Source organism: Podarcis cretensis, assembly GCF_951804945.1.
Source record: "Podarcis cretensis genome assembly, chromosome: 8".
NCBI classification, from domain to species: Eukaryota; Metazoa; Chordata; class Lepidosauria; order Squamata; family Lacertidae; genus Podarcis; species Podarcis cretensis.
The window spans coordinates 77,446,255-77,467,473 of NC_137177.1; the positions used below are offsets into that span (position 1 = coordinate 77,446,255).

The following is a 21,219-nucleotide window of genomic DNA, read 5'->3' on the forward strand; positions in this document are numbered from 1 at the left end:
AGCATCCTATTCTCTCAGTGGCCAACCAGACGTCTGTAGGGAACCTGCAAGTAGGCCCTTGTGCTGTGCAGCACGCCTGGATTTCCCATCCTCACAGCGGAGCCACAATGTAATCACCCCAAGTATAATTCCAAAATCTAAAAGTGTTAAGACGCACTAAATTAAGGTCATATGCCTGGGATAAGAAAACCAATTTTAGCTGACGCCGAAAGCTTGTAAGAGTATTTTGTTGGTTTATTGCATTTATATCCCACCTTTTCCTCCAAGGTGCTCAAGGAGGTGCATGTGGTTCCTCCTCTTCATTTAATCCCCACAACAACCCTGTGAAGTAGGTTAGACTGAGAGGCAGTGACTGGTCCATGGTCACCCAGTGCGCATCATGGCTGAGTGAGCACCAGGTATATAGACTGGGGGAAAACTCTCTGCAGCTGGAGTACCACCTAATAGCAGATGGTGTTGGGGTTGTACTGCTCACCTGTCCCTCCCTCCAACTGCATAAAAGGACAGTGAGAGAGGGGCATTTGCACCATGTTCACTGCCCCTCCCAGTCTACATCCTGGTATGCAGCACTGACTCAGCCACATCCCTCACCATACTGTGGGCTAATGGCGTTGCTGCAGAAAAAACCTTGGTAGTTGGAGGCTTCAAGGATGCAATGAAGGACCTCACTAGATGTCCTCTTAAGGGAGGAGGTGGTTCCACCAGCATGACAATCGCTAGACCCATCAGACAATGACCATGACAAAACAACAGCAAATGAATGGATGACAGTAAAGGGGAAGAAGAAGAAATCAACAATGCAAACCAGTACAGTGGTAACTCAGGTTCCATATGTTGGTTTCTGCTCTCTTCACTGTGCAGCGAAAGGCTTGTCACAAGACAATGTTTACATTCCACAGACAGCATTGCTGTTGTGTTTCCCACGGGAAAGGGGAGGCTGGATGTGACGTACACTGGTTTCCTGTTTTTCACTGTTCTCACACAGTGTGATTCTCTCCGTGCTTCAGAGGAGAGAGGATGACATTCTCTGCTCCGGCAGAGACAAGATGGTTTTCTGTAATCTACCAGCTTTGAAATGTAAATAAATCAATTTAGAGTATGTACACATATTCCTCATCATTCCGCTGTGCACTTGGACTGCTACAAATCAACATTTTGGTTATGGGCCCAGCACGCTTCCGCTGTGCACTTGGACTGCTACAAATCAACATTTTGGTTATGGACTCCAGAAGTCGAATCGGGCTCCTGGCAAAGGAGCAAAGACGCAGTCATCTGATGCCGGCAAAAGGATCGGAATGCAGAGGGACGGATCGGACGGTATCTGCGCGTCAAGATGATTGATGAGGTATGTGCTACTGCTCCGGGCAGCCTGCCAGCAACTAATTAATGGCTTTATGGCTGGACTTTGAACTTTTAAAGTCCGTTTGCCGGGAACAGGCAGCGGCTATGCCTATGCTGGGGAAATCGAAAGTAACTTTTAAAAGTGCTTTTGGGCTGAAGCAGCTGCTGATAACAGTGACGCAGCATGATTAAGGCAGCAGAGAGAAAGCACTTTTGAACTTGCCTTTGGAATGAGGCTTGAAGCAGCACAGACGCAGCTTGTATAAAGCAGCTTGCTTTAAAGCAGCAGAGATGACGCAGAAGGCTAATGCCAGAGTCATGATGGCCCTTCAGGATGCTTGTGGGATTCCCAAGCTCAATAAGAAAAATTATACGGACTGGGTTATCTATGCAGAGGCTATTCTGCGGAAAGAGGGTCTGTTTGAAGTTATTACAGACACCCCCCCAGCTCCAATTACAGATGCATGGAAGGCTAAAGATTCCAAAGCAAGGGGAACTTTTACATTGATAGTATCCCCAGAAGAGCTCTGTCTATTGCGTGATAAGACCTCAGCCAGAGAAATTTGGGACGCTTTGAGGGAGGCACACTTGAGGACAGAAGCTGGATCTACTATGTTTTATTTCAACAAGCTGCATAATATGGCTCTTGCTGAAGGTGGAGATGTGCGTACACATCTGATGGAGATGCAGAATCTGAGACATGAGCTGCAACAGAGAGGACTCAACTTTCCAGAGGCTGTGTATTCCTTCATGATACTACAATCTTTGGGTTCAGGTTGGGAGTCTGTTGCGACTCAGATTGCTGTACAGCCTACCGCTCAGCTGACAGTGGATTATGTTACTGCCGTGATTCAAAATGAAGCAGATCGCCGGGGTGCTGGCTGCATGGGAAAGGGGGAGTCTTCACAGACGTCATCCCAGAGTGCAGTGGAACCACCAGATGGCGCCAAAGCTTTGAAGGCAGTGAAATGCTACTCGTGTGGACGTCTAGGCCATATGAAGAGGGAATGCAAATATCCCAGGGCCAAGACAGAGCAGCGCAGCGGAAGCTCATCGCGTGGAAAAGGCCAGAGCAAAGGCAAAGGTCCGGTGTCCAGGACAACGCAGCCCAAGGCAATGGTCTCACGCTTCACTCCAAAAGTTGCAGAGGTCCAGAAGACGTCTAGATCTTTCTTCGTTGTTGATTCAGCGGCTACGCACCACATGTGCAACGATAAGCGACTGTTCGTGTCTTTTACACCGCAGGAAGGTGCGATTCACCAGGCGGATGACCACACAATTCCCAGTAAAGGCTACGGAACTGTTGTTCTTCACAGTTTGGACTTATCGATACAGAATGTACTTTATGTTCCAGATGCCAAACATAATCTGCTCAGCGTTGGACAGCTGAATGAGCGGAACATTGACGTTTCCTTTAAGAACAAAAGGTGCATCATCACAAAGAAAAATGATTATGTATTGTATGCTGAATATGTTGATCGTTTATATGTTTTGTATTATGATGATGTTGTGCAGGATGACACTTGTTGCATTGCAGGTTCTAACAAAAGTTTGCATGCAGGATGTATTCATGATTTTCATCGAAAATTTGGTCATTTGGGTTTTGAGGCAGTATCTAAAATGCCTGCCTTGGTTGAAGGTATGACTATTAAACCCTGCAGGTACCACATGAAGTGCAAGGCATGCGCAGCAAACAAGGTGAAAATGGCTGCGAAAGGTAAGGTGTCTAGTAGGCAAGCTACAGAACCATACCAAATTGTTCATGCTGATTTGGTCGGACCACTAGCGCCCTCTTTGGGAGGAAATAGGTACTTCATGGTTCTCATTGATGCATTTTCCAGGTATATTTATGTGTACAATCTCAAGCAGAAATCAGAGGCTTTTCCTAGGTTCAAGGAATTCTGTGCTTGGTTGGAAAATGTGCATGGTAAGAAGGTAAAAATTCTTTTCACAGATCGCGGGGGAGAATTCACTTCTCAGCAGTTTGAAACTTTTCTGACTGAGAAAGGAATTCAACACGATTTGTCTAGTCCTCGCTCGCCATGGCAGAATGGACTTGCGGAACGGGCAAATCAGACGTTGCTTCAAGGGTTAAAAACTTTGCTACATGATGCAAATCTTCCAGAGAGTTATTGGGCCGAAGCTCTCTCATGTTTCACTTACAGTTATAATCGCAGGTTATCTTCAGCGATTGGTTGTACTCCCTATGAGAAGATGTTTGGCAAAAAGCCATACATCAAACACATGAGAATTTTTGGTTCTGACATGTGGGTTCACTCACCACAAAACTCCAAGTTAGACAAACGTGGTTTGCATGGTATTTTTCTAGGTTATGAGAATGGTTCTTACAGAATAAGGATGACTGATTCTAAGACCATTAAACTCACAAGAAGTGTTGAGTACAATGCCAAGTGGGGGGAGAATGTGGGAATTTTCCAATGTTATCCTGATGACAGTGATGAGACTGAGGATAGTCAAAAGCAACCACAGCAACCCACACCCACTGATGAAAGTTCTGATTCTGAGTCTGAAACTGAATCGGGTGATTCAGAGGATTTCAAGAGTGCGAAAGCCTCTATGCGACCCTCTGAAAGCTCTGATCAAGAATTGGAGGAACCATTGTTCACAATAGGTCGTTTTTCTCCTAAGAAGGAAGAGGAGAGTGTTGAAGACCTAAGGCTAATTCGCAGGTCACAAAGAGCCACAAAAGGCAGACCTCCAAAGAGATTTGCTGATGAGTTTGCTAAGATAGCAGTAACAGCTGTTAAAAGCTCCAAGAAGGTATTTGAACCTTCAAGTTTCCAAGAAATCCAGGATTTGGATTCAAAGGAAGCTGAGCCATGGTTAAATGCCATGAAGGCTGAGCTTGATTCCTTGGAAAGGAACAAAACATGGGAACTTGTTCCAGTAGTTCCAGGAATGAAACTGCTTGGAAACAAATGGGTCTTCAAAGCGAAGACTGATCAAAATGGCAAGATAGTCAGACACAAAGCCAGATTGGTAGCCAGAGGTTTTGCACAGGTACCAGGTGAAGACTATCACGAGACCTACTCACCCACAGTGAGGTATGAGAGCATTAGGCTTATGCTCAAGCTAGCTGCAGAAGAGAATCTACACATTAGTCACCATGATGTGAATACAGCTTTTCTGTACGGATCTCTAGATGAATCACTTTATATGCTTCCACCTGATGGCGTACAGGTAAAACAGGGATTTGTTTGTGCTCTGAAAAAGTCCCTTTATGGTCTCAAACAAAGTGCACGGTGTTGGCACACAAAACTCACTGAAGTATTGTTTTCTCTAGGTTTTAAGCAAGGGAAAGCTGATCCATGTGTATTTGTCAAAGAGGAGGGGCAAAAGAAACTGTATTGTTTGTTTTATGTTGATGATTTATTATTCTTTTGGGATGATGTCACAATGTACAATAACGCCCTAGCTCAACTGAAAGAACACTTTGACATGAAAGATCTTGGTGAGGTAAACAACTACCTATCTCTGGAAATAGAGAGAGATCAAGATGGTAACATTCTAGTACACCAGTCACGGAAAATTGCTGATGTATTAAACAAAGTAAACCTGATGGATGCTAACCCTGTAGACACACCAATGATAACAGGTTATCAGGTAGATGACACTGAAGAAGCATTTTCTGACTCTACACTGTACAGAAGTGTGCTAGGCAAGCTAAACTTCATTGCCAGATGTTCAAGACCAGACATTGCTGTTAGCTGTAATTTGCTAAGCAGACAAGTCAACAATCCTACTGTTAAGGATTGGAAAGCTCTGAAACGCATAGCGCGGTATTTGAAAGGCACTATGCATTACAGACTGAGATTTAACAATCAGAAGTCTGGTGGTCTTGAGATATTTGCAGATGCAAGTTTTGGAAGTGACACTACAGACAGGAAAAGCACGTCTGGAGTTTGCTACATGTACAATCAGGGTCTATTTGATTGGTCATGCAAGAAGCAAACGACAGTTAGCTTAAGTACTTGTGAAGCTGAACTGAATGCACTGTCTTATTCACTTAAGGATTGTGAATGGTTGTTACAATTGTGCAAAGACATGAAAATTCCTGTCAAATGTCCAATCCAGGTTTACCAGGACAACAAAGCATGTTTGGCTTTGCTGAATTCTGAAGGTTGTAAGCAAAGCACGAAGCACTTGCAATTGAAGTTGCAACATGCTAGGGAACGTATTCAAAAGGGACTCGTAACGGTGTCCTATATGCCAGGTAATGAAATTCCTGCTGATGTATTGTCCAAGATTGTATCAAGGGATCAACACTGTACCTATGTGCAGAAGTTGGGTTTGTACTGATATTGTACGAACACGCTGCCCAGTGATGTTCACAGAAAGGGGGAGGATGTTGGTTTCTGCTCTCTTCACTGTGCAGCGAAAGGCTTGTCACAAGACAATGTTTACATTCCACAGACAGCATTGCTGTTGTGTTTCCCACGGGAAAGGGGAGGCTGGATGTGACGTACACTGGTTTCCTGTTTTTCACTGTTCTCACACAGTGTGATTCTCTCCGTGCTTCAGAGGAGAGAGGATGACATTCTCTGCTCCGGCAGAGACAAGATGGTTTTCTGTAATCTACCAGCTTTGAAATGTAAATAAATCAATTTAGAGTATGTACACATATTCCTCATCATTCCGCTGTGCACTTGGACTGCTACAAATCAACACCATACACTTCAGGTTACATACGCTTCAGGTTACAGACTCCACTAACCCAGAAATAGTGCTTCAGGTTAAGAACTTTGCTTCAGGATGAGAACAGAAATCGTGCTCTGGTGGAGCGGCAGGCCCCATTAGCTAAAGTGGTGCTTCAGCTTAAGAACAGTTTCAGGTTAAGAACGGACCTCCGGAACGAATTAAGTACTTAACCCGAGGTACCACTGTACAACCAAATATCGCTTGCGGAACAGATCCACCAAAAATACCACGCAAGGCTACAAAGCCGCCACAGCTAAATCCTCACCCCAAAGAGTGATAGCCCTGCAACAACCACAGCCAAACGAAGCAACCAGAAACCACCCCAGATCGATGGGCTGGTGAACACCCCCTTCTCTGCCCTCCCTATTGTTGTTGTTGTTGTTGTTGTTGTTGTTGTTGTTGTTGTTGTTATTATTATTATCATTTCCCCTTCCCCCTGGTTGGGGCAGTATTGGTGGTGGTGGTACAGTCATACCTGGACTATAGATCTATGAAATACCAAGATACCTTTTGCCCTGCCTCTGAAGTCTGGTGATAGCCCTGACTCTTAGCCACCCTTGTGCTATGATTTCCCAAACAAGTGGTGATCTGATTTCCAAACAAGAATGTTTCTTATTTCATCAGTGTGATATGGCAGATTATAATGGCGAGAGGACTGCTTGCAGGTATTGGAAAACGACAAACTCTTGGAAGAGGTAGGAATATAGATTATAAAAATTGATATTTAATTTTTTTAAAACTACAGATCATTAGTGGCATCTAGTGGCTTTCTGAGGTATTTCATAGAAATACCTGGGATTCAGTCTAGTTTAAATTTTTTCTTTGCGACCAATTCGCTTTTGAGACAAGGATGAAGTTGCTATCTGGATCAAACATGCCAATCTATGTTGTTTCACTGATTGGAACACCACATGACCTTGTAAAAATGCTAATGAAATACACATTTCACAAACAAATATATTAGTTATATATATTACTCAGATAGTATTGAGAGCTGAAATTGGTTGGTGGGGAGGAGGTTGAAGGAATAGCTTGAACAAATTTAGCAAATTCTGCATGTGATCATGCTTCGGTGAGGATCAGATATGGATTTTAAAACTCGTAATTGGGAGACTTTCAGAGACCTATTTGCACAATGTCTTGCAAAGTCTTTCAAAAAGAGTATAAGGCCATTAAGCAAAGACTTGAGTAGATACAGCTATTGCTATTATAGTTTTTAAAAGAATGGAAATTGTAGGATTGAGAGTTCATGGATAATGATGCAGTTTAAATGGATTCTGTGTGTTTCGTAGGGTGGTTTTAATTTCTTTGTATTGAAAACTTTTGTTAACCTTTATGCAAAATGAGAAGGGACTAAAAACACACCCCATGACCAGCACCTGCAATCACCACAAATCTACCCAGACATCCAATTTTAATTCTGGAGCAGCGTCGTTTTTATCTATCCCTCAATAAATTATATTCTGCCTACCTCTCCATAAAGAGTTATTTTACTAAGAGTTTATCTATTTTGGTTTTGATTGGCTGAGTGAATGCAACTTGCCTATGATGGGTTTGCCTCCCTGGCTTCCTTTGGGAGGAAGGGAGGGATATACATGGAATGGATAAATGAACATCCATTTTATTTATTTTCAAATGTAAAAGTACCATTATTTATTTTCCCTTATAAAAAGTTACCCCCTCACAGAATATCAGGCCGACAGACACAGCAATATAAAAGCATTTAAATCCCACCCCCGCTAAAAACAGAACAAGGACAAACCGCTTAGATGTTTTATTACAATTAAGCAGTTCGTTAAGTAAATTAAATTAAGGTGGCTGGCTACTCAAGAACATTGTAAACAGCTGGGTAGGCCCCCGTCATAAAATTTCGCTAAATAAAATGTGACCACAGCCCAGCCCCAATCCTATCCCAGCGCTTTGGGGCAGAAAAGTCCCCCTCAGCGCATCGAGTCCCGCGCCCAACAGCCATGTAGCCCTTCCTCACAACCGCCCTACCCGCCCCTTTCTCCCGCCATGACAGGTCCCGCCCGACGATGACCCGCCCCCTGCCCCTGCTCTTGTTTTTTTTACCTCAGAGCCTCCGCCGCCATTACCGCCCCAAGCGCGCGAGGAGGCGGGGCTGGGCGGGAAATTCGAGGGCCATCTTCGCTCTTCGCCGCCTTCAGAAAGGGGCTCCCATGGAGACGGCGGAGGCCGTTGGGCGCCTCTCAGACACCCAGGTATGGGGTGCGGGGCGCTGCGGAGTTCGGCCCCCTCCGCGCTACCTCCCTCTCCCTAGCAATGGAAGCGCACCGCGTGTTCCAGAGCGTGTGCAGAGCGCCGTTGCCTTGCCAGGGAGAGGGAGGCAGCGGGGCCCTGCGCTCGTTGCAGCGCGTAGCTTCTCCAGCCTCAGGGAAGAGAGAGGGTGCCCCGGTGCATGTGTAGAGTGCTGTTCCATTGTTTAAAGTGCGTGTGAGCGAGAACGCTAGAGTCCTGTTCTTTTTCGTTTTGCATTTGCGATCTTTAAAGCTGTTCTGGTTGTGTTATGTGGATTCCCTCCCAGTACCGTTCGTAATTTTAAGAAAACAAATTCATAGGATAAACTGTTCCCCTGGTAAGATAGTATTTGGGAGATCTGGGGGTTTTCTTGGGGAGTGGGTGGGGCGCAAGGGGGTGCAAAAGGACAAGATCCTTTACAATCAATTATTTTATGATGCCCTTTCAGTCATGATTCCAGTGAAATAGTCTTTATTATCTCAAAGCAAGTGTGTTGTTCAGACGGGCACAGTTTATGCGACCCTCCCACCAAATATAGTTCCATTTAAACTATCCTTTGCTGCCTGCTTTTTGTGACTGCAAAAAATGAGGTTTTTCAAACAGGTGCCAGGCCACAGTGTGTAATGTCTGTGTGTAGCACAGGCCTTGTGTAATGCCTAGGTGGGTCAGTGTGTAAGTATATGAAGTGCAAGTTTTCTGTTTTGTTTTTCACCAGAGGTTGAAGGCTACATGCCATTATACGGTCGCTGGCCTTTGTGAAGAAGTTTCACAAGACAAAGAAATTCAGTTCAGTAAACAAACCATAGCAGCTATTTCTGAGATCGCCTTCAGGCAGTGTGGTACGGCATATATTTTACAGATATCTACCCCTCCTAGTTTCATTAGTTTATTTATTATTAATGTTGCAATACATATATGAAAACTTTACATATTGATACATATACCATTATATTCGTAAATTCACATTTTCATTTATCTGTTTCTTATTTCTTGCCCTGTGTCTTCCCTCCACCCATGCATGACTTCCTTGTTATTATTTTGTAACTTTATTATTGAGATTGTAGTTTTGATATTTTACAGATATCTATATTTGTCTGTAGGAGCAATCAGTATTTGTGTGCTGTTGTTTTTTAAAAAAATAGAACTGAAATTAGATATGTATAGAACTGACTTAATGATTTCTTTTTTTAATTTTCTGGCACTAGAGGGAGTACACAAGATGAGTTCTGAGAAATCTCTTGAACAACAGTGCAAATGTCAATACTGCTGTACAAAGCCAAATTAGCTGTTGCTTTAAAAATCATTTTCTTTGTTTCTCAGGCTGCGTGTGTTCTGTTGCTTAAGTGAGCTAGGGTATCCTAGGCACGATGAATCACTAAATAGAAAAAAAGTTTTCTAGTCCTCTTGAGGGTGAAGGAAAGTTTGAAAAAGTATTTACAATGATGGGTGATAGCTCAGAAATCAGAACAGGAGAGAACGAGTCAGGACTTCTACCGCCAGACTGAGATTCTAGCAGTCTCTGAACAGCTTTAGGAGCCAAGCCAAAGTCAGTTGTTATCTAAGACCCTGTTAGTTCATAAGGCCAATATTTTTTTTGCCCAAAGCTCCTGATCTTGGCACGAGTTTCTCAGTCCATTATGATAGTCACTTTCCCCTCTTCAGCTATCTTGCACCTTGTGACACCCTGCCCTTAACTTTTTGGAGTGTCTTCCCATCCTCATCTTGTGCTCACGAAAGTACTTTGTTTTTAGGGTTGTTGTTATGTTTTAATCCCAGCCAAGCAGACACCTTTCCCTTCTGTCACAGAAGTTGATCTTCAAACATGCTGGCACCTTTGTTCCATACTTAGCAGCACAATACAGTAGATTATCAAATCTCCAACAGGGAGACATCTTGCTAAAGCTGCAGCCCCAACCCTTAATCCCACTTACTGGGGAGTAGGCCCCATTGAACTCAGCAAGATGTGCTTATGATGATACTGGGGACCTGGTGATGATATACCGTACGTTGTGAAACTTTTCCTTGGGCTGAAAGTTGCCTCATATGTTAGTAATAGATAACTGGCCACGAAATTTGCTAAAATAATAAAACTTAACATTTGCCTTCCAACACTAAAAAGGGAAAAAATGTTTGAGATTCCCCCTCCCCTTTGTTTTTCAGAAATCTTTGCAAAAGACCTTGAAATGTTTGCTAGGTAAGTATTGCGGAAATATGTGCTACTTAAAACTAGACATTGTCCTTATTAATCTGGTGAGAAATCTAGAAAAGATAAGAGGGACAGCTATGTGTTGTGCTGCTTATGAGGGACAGCTATGTGCTGCTTAAGAGGGACAGCTATGTGTTGTGCTGCTTATCCATGCGAGTTTTTCAGAGTCCACACAAAGTCGTCAGCATCAAAATATCAACCTGTATTCTACCCCATCCCATTTAATTTGCATTTATGATAGAATTGTAGAGTTGGAAGGGACCACAAGGGTCATCTAGTCCAACCTCCTGCAATGCAGGAATCTTTTTGTCCAACGTGTGGCTGGAACCCACAACCTGAGATTTAGTTTATGCTATATGAACTGAGCTATCCAAGAGTTTAGAAATCAAGCAAAATTGTTGCCAATGATCTGAATGTCCCGTTTGCAAATTAAGCCCCTATCTGGAAGTACCCATAAACCTTTCCTCCCTTCCTGTACCTACTTTTCCCAGAAATCAGCTAATGTTCACTTTACTATGCAGTGTTGCTTCAGCAGTTGTGCTCTGTTGGGGCTCTGTTTTATTTATTTTGTAGTCTGAATGCAGGTTATTGATTCTAGCCTGTAAGGTTTCTTTCTCTTCCCCACTCACTTACATTCTTATGAAGCATGGTTGAGTACTTAGCTTAAAAACTGTCTGTATGTTCCCTCAATGTGAATAATTCTCACGTACCCTCAATTCTTTGGCAGGCTTTTAATTTCCCTCCTCCCCATTTTAGTCTTGGAATCGCTCTGGAAGCCAGTACAAAGCACAAAAATGTATCTTCACAACACAGACAAATAGTAAATTGCCTAGAGGATAATGAAGCCTTTGTGTTGAGTCTTGCCTCCTAAGAGCAGCCTTGTGGGTGGATTGTGTTCTGCCTAAAGTAATTGCATGCAGGTGTTATGCCTAACACAGCACACAACAGTTGGATGGCCTCCTTTTGTTGGCTGCAAATTGAGCCCCTTCATGAGTCGGTGAGTAGGTGGTTTGTTTTAAGCTTTTCAGAAGAGTCTGTTGTGTGAGGTGTCTTCCCATGTGATAGATCCCACCCCTCCAGTCTGTCAAATTAGAGCTGTTGGTAATCTAAAGTGATTGCCATTATGTTCTTTTATAGAAAGGTTTGACTTCCGGAAGCTGAAAACTTGTTTGCTACTCATACGTAAGTGGCTGGTGGAATTGCTTACTTCTTTGAAGAGGCTGCTTGCTCTTTCAGTGTTCTGGGCTTGTATCCTTGCAGTTAGGAAGCATGGTCACAGAAACAGATACAGTGATACCTCTGGATACAAACGGGATCTGTTCCGGAGCCCCGTTCGCATCTAGAAGCAAACGTAACTAGCTATGGCACGTCTGCGTGTTGCTTTTCGCCGCTTCTGCGCGTGACATCCTTTTGAGCGCATGCGCAAACGGCGAAACCTGGAAGTAACACGCTACATTACTTCCGGGTTGCCACAGAGTGCAACTCGAACACGCTCAACCCGAAGCGCATTCAACCCGAGGTATGACTGTGGGAAAGGTTCAAAATCATCACATTCAGACATCTTTAAAATATTATCTGGGTCCTCTTTCCTTTTTATGTGCTTATTCCTGAGCTGACAGACTTCCTTTTACTGCTCCCTAAGATTACATGGATGGATATGGGGCTCCCGCCCCCCCGCCCCCCGCTGGAACTTGCCGGAATTCGTTTCCGGTACTTTTTAGGTAGGCGCCATTTCCATTCTAAGAGAACGAGGGAGGATTTTATGGTGAGTTCCTTCATCTCTTTTTCAAGAAAAATAGCACTGAATGGATGACATTAAATAATATCCTAAGCATGAATTTGACATGCAACTATCCATACCTCTTGCTTTTGTTTGACCAAAGCAGGCAGAAAACAGGAGCAGAGCAAATTTTACTATATCTTAGTGTATTAACGAATGCTTCAATAGCTGTATTAAATTAATGCTGTTAATTTTGCACTGAGCCTTTGGAATAGAGTGAGCTAAGGGACCTACTTAGTCTTGGTACACTGCCTTGGAGCCAGCAGATAGTATCAGGTCACTAATCCTTTTGGCAGAGAGTGCTGTGGACTTCATTGAAGTCATTATTTTATGGCTGGGTTTGGGAGGTGTTCCTGCACTATCTTAACTTTCTAGCCTTGTTCAGACTTGTCAGCAGCACTTTCAAGGCCCTTGTACATCTTCACCCACACTTTAGCCTTTGACGCACCTGCTGTTGCTCTCCTAGGCCTTGCCCTTCTTCACACCTGTCCTGCTGCTAGAATATTATTTGTTAGTTCTCTTTGGAGACCATCTAACCCAGTGTATTTTTCTGGGCCTTTTTACTCATCCAGATTTCGCAGCTTCCAGCTCTTGTGGCCACCTGCTTGTGTGTCCGTCCTTCTGGATCACTGGAATGTCAGTGAATTTTTTGGTAGTTGTTGCAGATTATGAAGTGTTTGCATAACGACCCAGTGTGTGATTGTGTAAATCAAGTAGGACTTGAATGGCTTGTAAGGCACTTGGTCTTCAGCAGCATGTGGGGTACCTTCAGCTAGTTTTGTTTTATTGGATTTTATATACACAGTTTGCTGTAGCAACCCCTCCTCTGCCCACCCCCAGTTTTGTCTGAGAGTCCCAAGAAGCTTTGAAAAGCACAGATAAGATGCTGTTGCAGTGAAGCCTTCCTGTTTTTCATCATAGAATCAAAATGGAATAAAAGGAGCTTCAATCCAACTTGTCCATTAAAGGGAGAATCACAGGGGTCCCCCCCAATGCCCTTTCCAGTTTAAATTGCCAGTGCGTAGATTCAAATATTTATGTTCCAGCCATATGTCTGCCTATAACCCAGTCCCTCCTGTGGAACAAGAGAGGGAGATGGCAGGGTTTTATTACACAGCTGTGGCAGCACACAGAATCCTTTTAAGCACATCCCCTGCATGTAGAAAACTCAGTCTAGATGTGCTACCTTCTCCCTGATGTACTTGTTTTCTACATGCAGTGATGATCTGTAGCACTGATATTGCTTTGTAGAATGTGGTGTACCCTCTACCTGTAGTGTGAAGTTGGATAACAGGCTAGGAAGGATACTACCCTGTGACTTGCTAAAAGGGAAGATGGGGATGATATAAAATCAGGATTCCTGCCAGGCCAAATGAGGAACGCAGTGAAGTTACTAGTATGGCCCAGTATGACCTGGCTACTTTTTTACCCAGTGACTATAGAAAAAGCTGGTGAAAGAACCAGCATTATAGCAGCAACTAGTTACCGTATTTTTTGCACCATAACACTTACTTTTTTCCTCCTAGAAAGTAAGGGGAAATATCTGTGCGTGTTATGGAGCGAATGCCTACAGATGGCGGGGGATCTGCTGCAGTCGTGAGCAGAGGATCCATGGTTCCCCTTCCTTCCCTCCTCCATGGCTTGCTTTGAAACAGCAAAGCGGGAGAAGAGCCGCTGAGTGGGGAGGAGAGAAGGACAGAGAGCCTGCTTGCTTTAAAGGAGCAAAGCGGGAGAGGAGAGGAGCCTTCTCCTCTTATACCCCTCTTCTGCATTATTAACAGCATCCTTCTCCACCCACCCACTCCATGTGTGTTCCTTGTCCCTTGAGTGCTTTTCCTTCCCTCCCCATTTAAAACGTGGTTACAAAGCACGGATCCACATGGATCCTCAGGATTTTTGCACTGGGTCACCCCAAATTCACCATCAGATCACATAGCATGTCCATGGCTGCAGCTTGCACCAAAAAAATCACGCACCCACTGTTGCCTGGGGCCGCAGTGGTGCAAAAACGTGGTTACAAAGCATGGATCCACATGGATCCTCAGGATTTTTGCATTGGGCTACCCCAAACTCACCGTCAGATCACATGTCTGTGGCCACAGCATGAACCACAAAAATCATACATCCACTGTTTCGTTTAGAATATTTTTTTTCTTGTTTTCCTCCTCTAAAAACTATGTGCGTGTTATGGTCGGGTGCGTGTTATAGAGCGAAAAATACGGTAAGCAGGAAGACAAAGCAGTGGCAGGGGCAGATCAATGCAGCCTGAGCCATACAGGTAGACTTGGCAGCTTCCTAGGCAAGCTCAGTCCAAAGAGCATTTGTAATTTCCTGAAGTGGCACATAAATATTGGTTCTTGTGGTGATCTGAAAATGGCTGGTTCCCTGTTGGAACCAATAGTGTGACTGAATGCTCTGCGATAACAGGATGACTGCCAGCTTAGGGTGGCAAAAATATCTGAGCCAGCCCCAGAGAGATGACAGCGTTGAGAATCAAGAGCTACACTTGTGGTTCAGAGTTTATCTGTAGGGTCAGCAAAAGTCAGTGAGTAGAACAGGAGAGTGATTGCTTGAGGAGGGACATCAAAATAAGATTGCTAATTCAAGCCAAGGATGTAGCATAGTCGCTAAAGGTGTGCTTAAAAAAAAATGACCCTAAGTTTGCTGCTTCATTTACCAGTGAGATGTAACAAGTAATGTTAACATTGCCTTGGCTGTCCTTTCTATAGTTTCACAGTCAAATAAGCCCTTTCACAGATAACATTTTTAAGCTCCAGCAAATTGCTTGTGTTTTAGTGATTTTATGTTTGTTCTTTTTGTTCCCACTTTACACAGGCATGCAAAACGAAGTACAATCAACCTTGAGGATGTAAAACTTTTAGCTAGAAGGAGCAAGTCCTTGGTGAGATGAACCTCTTGTTTTCTTGGCACGTTGTTCAGAAGTCTTGCAGTTTGTTCCTAAGGATGCCTTCAAACAAATTAACATTTGCTGCTGATGGAGAAACTGCTTTCCTCAGTTATTGTTCCATCCCAAATGTCACCCTTGAATGTCTGTCTTCTGCTTTTTTCCTTTCCCCCCACTTTGTCATGCTTCTCTGAAGTGTAGTGACACATGCTGGACCAAGGAGCAGCAGTAGTTGTAAGTGGTTCAAAACAGCCATGAAATGCAAGGGTGAAGTGTGTGGCATTTCTACACAAAGCTCAAATATATAATGACCATCTATCACAGTAGTGATTGTTGATACCTCAATCTTACTAGTTTTTACTGCATTAATTTTGCAGCTGCAGATGGAGAGAGAACCTTGGTCTTGATTGAAGCCCTGATATGTGTAACAAAACTTTGTGATACCTTGTAGTTCTGCAAAAGTTTCCCTTTTGCAGCTCTTTTGTTTGAAGAGTGGTGACTTCCTGGTTAGCAACAGAATGTCCTGGGTGACTGGAATTTTCCTGGATCCTTGGACTGATACTAAATGTTAGCAGAGATGAATGGCTGCTGTCAAAAATAGCCCTGCTTCTCCTGGTAGCTCAGGGGTGGGGAAACTGAGAATGATTTAATCCCCACTCATCAGTGGAGGGTTATATCCTACTGCTTTGGTCATACGCACCATTTCGCTGTGGAGTATTGGTGGGCGTAGCCGACACAAAAATTAACCCCGCCTGTTGGCTGATGTCATCCACCCACTGGAATAATGTAAGCTGATTGACTTGTGGCTGTGGTTTTGAAAAATTGCCTGATGGGTCAAATTGGAACCCATGGCAGGCCAAGATTAGTTCATGGGCCAGAGGTTCATGTTGCAAGTTTCCCCCCACTTGTAAGGGCAATCTCAAAGCTTTCATATTGCTGCACATTGCCAAAAGGAGATACAAAGCTGTTGTTATTAGGGGTAACTGTCTCTGTGTGTATGTTTCATAGCATCTAGTTCTGGCCAGGGTTTGTTTATGCATGAGAAGGGCTGTGTTTTGGATCTAGGTGTTCTCTGAGATATTTATCTGTTCCTTTGTAAAAAGAGAGGGAGAAAGAGACAGAGAAAGTAGAATTTCAGTTTCAAATGTTGTGTGTTTTTGCTAGCCTTAAGGTAATCTAGACAAGCCTTTCCACCCTTCTGCGCAATATGCAGCTACAAAGAAAAGGCTGAGGGGGTGCAAAGGGTGCAGCTGATTTGTGTGTCCTTGAACTAACAGCTGCAGTATGGCTTAATTGGGCATATAACGTCTTATCAGGAAGAGCAAGACAGTTGTGCCCCTCTACACTCTTAGATCACAGCTGTGCTAGTTAATAGCCCCTTGTTTAGACTTGGTTGCTATTAGTGTTGTTCTAATTGGTGTGTGTTAGAGAGGGCAGAACAGTCCTGTATAAGCAAAAGTTCCAGAAAAAGATTCCCTACTCTTGATCTAACTTAATATTGTCTACTCTGACTTGTGGCAACAGCACTCCAGAGTCTTGGACAGAAGTCTCCTATTTGCTACCTGACTGTTCAGCTGGAGTTATTGGGGACTGAACATGCAGCCTTCTGCATGAAAAGCATGTCTCTTTCACCAACTTGTGGTGAGGAATGCTCTCACTAGCTGATACTTTGCCCCAAAGGTGAGTAATAAAATCTATTTCTTTCTAGCTAAAATACATCACTGAGAAGAGTGAAGAAATTGCTTTAAATAGCCTGGAAGAAAAAGAGAAAAGGAAAAAGAAATCGGGCTCTCGGAAAGGGAGAAGAGCCTCTGATGAACAGGAGGAACATGTGGTGGCTGAAAGTGATGATTCCAACATGGCATAATTTTCTCTTATCAAGACTACATCAGGGAGTAATGAAATCCTGGGACTGCCTTAGGAGCTTCAGTTGCTGCTTGCCCTTGGGTAGAACTCTTGTGGTTTCCATTAGTAAGTAAGCAAGCACAATGCAGTTGGTATGTCAGTTCCATTTCTTACAGCAGACATGAAAAATAGATGCTTTGAACATTTGGGAAAGAGAGATTTTAAGCAAATGGAAAACATTGATAGTCCTTTCTGTTTCACTTTACTTAAACACATAATGCATTGTATAAAGGCCATAGGTCATAACGTATTAAATGTAATTAAATGTGGAGAACTGCCTTTTTCATCAGTCCCTGTCTTCAGAGTGGCCAAGCATTTGCAGAAGAATTGCTCCCTTTCCTTTCCTTGGCAGCACCCCTGCAAGAGATTTTTTTTTTTTTTTACTTCCAAATTTTGGGACACATTAAGAGTCGTATTGCATCACACCAAAGGTCCACCCTGTCCAACATCCTGCTTCTGATGGTGGTCTACCAGAAGTCTCCAGGAAACCCTCATGCATGAGGGCAGTAGCCCTCTCCAGCTGCCACCCCCCCCCCCGCAATTGGTATTGATTGACATGTTGCCTGTGAATCTGGAGGTCTGCATATGGCTCCCAGAGGTTAGACCTCCTACGGGAGTGAAAACCTTTATGCTGGAACACCCCTCAAACTTCTCCAAAGCAAGGGTGGCTCTTTGCAGAGCATACATGAACAGAATAAGGTTTGAGATCCTTCTGGCTATACACTTTCATTGTTTAACATATAGATACCAATTTGTGACAGGATTGATAATAAAAACCAGCAAAAGTCCATAGCTGGCTATTATAAACAACCCATTCCCATTTCTCTAACCATATCCCCACATTCTCGATGGCAGGCAGGCACACGCTCTTTAAGTGTCAGTTCATAAGTGAAATCTTTTTCCTGTTTTCAGCTCCAACTAACTTTGTCTCTCACAGACTCCCTTCATTATCAAAGAAATATTCTCATTTATGGGGCCTATGCTAGATGAAAGTCCTAATACCAATGTGCCTTGAACCCTTCATGTGAAGTTTCCAGGGGAGCGTTCTCTTGACAAACTTGCATACTGCCTGCAATATTGTTCCAAAGTTCACAATTTCAGCTCAGGCCTGTGGCATGGCCATCTTGACTAGTAGCCGTTGATAGGCATGCCCTCCTCTCGTGTGTGTCAATGCCTCTTTTGAAACTTAAGCTAGGGGCCCTCACCACTTCTTGTGATAGTGACATTCATAAATTAATTATCAGTTGTGTGAAGAAGCATTTTCTTTAGACTGCCCTGAACCTACTGCCAGTCAATCTTTGTGTCGCCCATTGAAGTTTAGTATTATAAGAGAAGGAAGAAGGACCATATATAATTTTATAGACATCTCTCACGTTTCCACTTGACAGCCTTGCCTTCTAGCTTCTACCAACAAATATCTTTGCGAATCCCACCTGCTCCTTCGGGAATAAAGGTAGGATATAAATCCAATAAAGAAATAGTGAAATAAAATAAAGGGAGCTAGAAGTTGAGATTCCCTACACCTTTGTCCAGAATCCATTTCCTAATTCTTCCCTGAACTGCTTTGCTAGTAACATAGTAAAGGAGTTGGTTCTCTCCCCTTACTGATTTTGGATTGATTTAGCATTTGTGTCTCACTTTTCCACAATGAGGTTGAGCTCAAAGTGGCACACAATTATCGCAAAGTCTTTAAAAATGAGCAAATATTACAACCACTATAATATCAGAAGCACAACATAAATATGGCAAAAAACAACAACCCCAAACTAATTCCTCAAACAGTACAATTCAGTGCAAACTCCTTGTGGTTCAGGATATCAGAAATGGCTGCTGAGCACTAGCCCTGTGCCTTCCCTCTGGAAAGTGGCTTTTTCATTGAGTACAGCAGCAGCATACTCCCAAGCAACAATAGCTCCCGTAGCTTTTAGGCTGCTTCTTTCTTTTCACTCTTAAGAAATTTGATCAAATCTAATTTTTTTGAGGGATGGGGTAACAGATTCCATAGAAGATCCAGATTATCTATGATGCTGTTTTTCCGTGTGGGATATTTAAGATACTTCCTTTCCACAGTCTTTGGAGGAATGGACTCTCTCTTCACAGGGGCATGGGCCCAAGGCAAAGACCCTGACTGAGTACGTGACCCTTCAGCTTGTGCTAAAAGGCTCACACCTGTGACAATGCAGCTTTTAAAGTTATCTGGAGGGAAGGAGAACAGGCAGCCCCTATAAGGTAAAGGTAAAGGGACCCCTGACCATTAGGTCCGGTCGTGGCCGACTCTGGGGTTGCGGCGCTCATCTCGCTTTATTGGCCGAGGGAGGTGGTGTACAGCTTCCGGGTCATGTGGCCAGCATGACTAAGCCGCTTCTGGTGAACCAGAGCAGCGCACAGAAATGCCGTTTACCTTCCCGCCGGAGCAGTACCTATTTATCTACTTGCACTTTGATGTGCTTTCGAACTGCTAGGTTGGCAGGAGCAGGGACTGAGCAATGGGAACTCACCCCGTTGCGGGGATTCGAACCACCAACCTTCTGATCGGAAAGTCCTAGGCCCTGTGGTTTAACCCACAGCGCCACCCGTGTCCTGAACCTAAGCTTAACAGCCTCCAATTGAATTTCCCCTTAATGCCGTTGAATTGTTTCTTGGGATCCTGTTGTGCGGTCTGGAGAGTTTAAGCATCACTCCCAAACTTTGTTCTGCTGGTGTTGGAGATGTATTCGTAGAAGTGAAATTTCTGTTCTTTCCAAGTATATCCTGAGGCTGTTGCAGCAGATTTCTCAATTATTCTCAGAAGGCATTTCTCCCTCCACTAAACGCACCATCGTGAGTCATTTGTTGCTAAATCACCCTATTTTTATGCTCAAAGTGGCCTAATCATTATGGGAATAATGGCAAGGAAATGAGGTTTGGTTGGGTTGTTGTTGTTTTTTTAGCAAGTGAAAAATGCATATGTGGCTTAAATTAACAGTAAATGTACTCTAATGGGATTGGCACCCAGAGGCTCTAATTAAGGGTTAAAATCAAACAAGACGCACAATTTTGGGACTTAATTGCTCCCTGGTTCGTGCGTCATTGCTTGTGTTTGGAAGGAGATGGGAGGGGGAAGGGGTAGTGGTGGTTGCGAGGAGGAGGGGGTTCTTTGAATAAAAAACATTAAGTGTGCGCCCCCTCCCCTAAAAACGGGGGGGAAAGGTACAGAATATAACTTGCAAGCAAGTAGCTCCTGGCAGAGCTGAACCAGATGGCACTCTTTGTGCACCTCATGCGCTGCCTGTTTCTGCTGGTGGTGATCTACTCCTGTCCCGCACCCGCTACACTTCCTGTTCCAGAAGGACTTGCGTGGAAAGACAGCAAGGTAAGCTGAGAATTAGGAGTCAACTGATATAAAACACAGCCAGGAATTACTTTGCCTTCCATCCATTATGTGAGCAAGCTTTAATCATAGAATAATCAATGAAAGCTTGACAGGAATCCTGTAAATGGCTACTCAGAAGCAGGTCCTATTGAGTTCAGTGAGGCTTGCTCCTATGTAAGAAGGTATTGCAGCTTGTTAATTGGCAGGAAAGAGAGAAAGATTATAATTTTTGGCGTGGCTTTGGGAGGGGGGTATTGGGTGATTTTGTTTTATTTTTTTCTGTTCTGTGACTTGGGAAAAGAGTACAGTATTTGAACTGGTCTTTCCTCTTAGCTTTGGTTTTATTAAAAGTACAACCCATGTTTACTCTGAAATTGTACATGGCTGGCACACAGTTTAAAGAACATGGTACATTGCAGGATGAAATACCGTATTTTCCCGTATGTAAGATGCCCTATTTTTGGGGACTCCAAATTAAGAAAACACCCCTCAGCACTACCCGTGTGTAAGACGAGCCTCAATTTTAAACCTAATTTTTTGTTTAAAAAAACCTAGTCTTATACATGGAAAAATACGGTAGGTCTTTGCTCCCAAGGAATCTACAGTCCAAAACAGACACTGCAAAGCAGCACAGAGAGGGAATATAAATTGATCGGAGAATTTAGGTACCATTTAAATGAATTAATCAGTAGACAGCCTGAGTTTGTATTATCCCAAATCACTGTACGGTTCAAAGCCACCCATTTACTTGG

General features: G+C 43.5%; 1 protein-coding gene and 1 long non-coding RNA gene across 4 annotated transcripts; one reads left to right on the forward strand and one right to left on the reverse strand.

Moving 5' to 3' along the window:
* The first annotated feature begins 8,045 nt into the window (after positions 1 to 8,045).
* On the forward strand, positions 8,046 to 17,389 carry LOC307222179 (centromere protein S-like). 3 transcript variants are annotated; one of them, XM_079987345.1, is made up of 6 exons: positions 8,046 to 8,282; positions 9,035 to 9,158; positions 10,480 to 10,513; positions 12,167 to 12,290; positions 15,141 to 15,207; positions 16,919 to 17,059. In XM_079987345.1, the coding sequence occupies exons 1-5, from the start codon at positions 8,097 to 8,099 to the stop codon at positions 15,168 to 15,170; spliced, it is 498 nt and encodes a 165-aa protein (XP_079843471.1). In that variant the 5' UTR covers positions 8,046 to 8,096; the 3' UTR covers positions 15,171 to 15,207; positions 16,919 to 17,059. The 3 variants fall into 3 exon arrangements, with proteins under 3 accessions (XP_079843471.1, XP_079843472.1, XP_079843470.1); XM_079987346.1 differs by having other exon boundaries at positions 8,052 to 8,282; positions 12,167 to 12,246; XM_079987344.1 differs by lacking the exon at positions 12,167 to 12,290 and having other exon boundaries at positions 8,082 to 8,282; positions 16,919 to 17,389.
* On the reverse strand, positions 17,097 to 19,344 carry LOC307222289. Its single transcript, XR_013841724.1, has 2 exons — positions 18,999 to 19,344; positions 17,097 to 18,043 (listed from the first exon to the last, which is right to left on the reverse strand). It is a non-coding gene; the product is annotated as an uncharacterized lncRNA (long non-coding RNA).
* Positions 19,345 to 21,219: the final 1,875 nt, after the last annotated feature.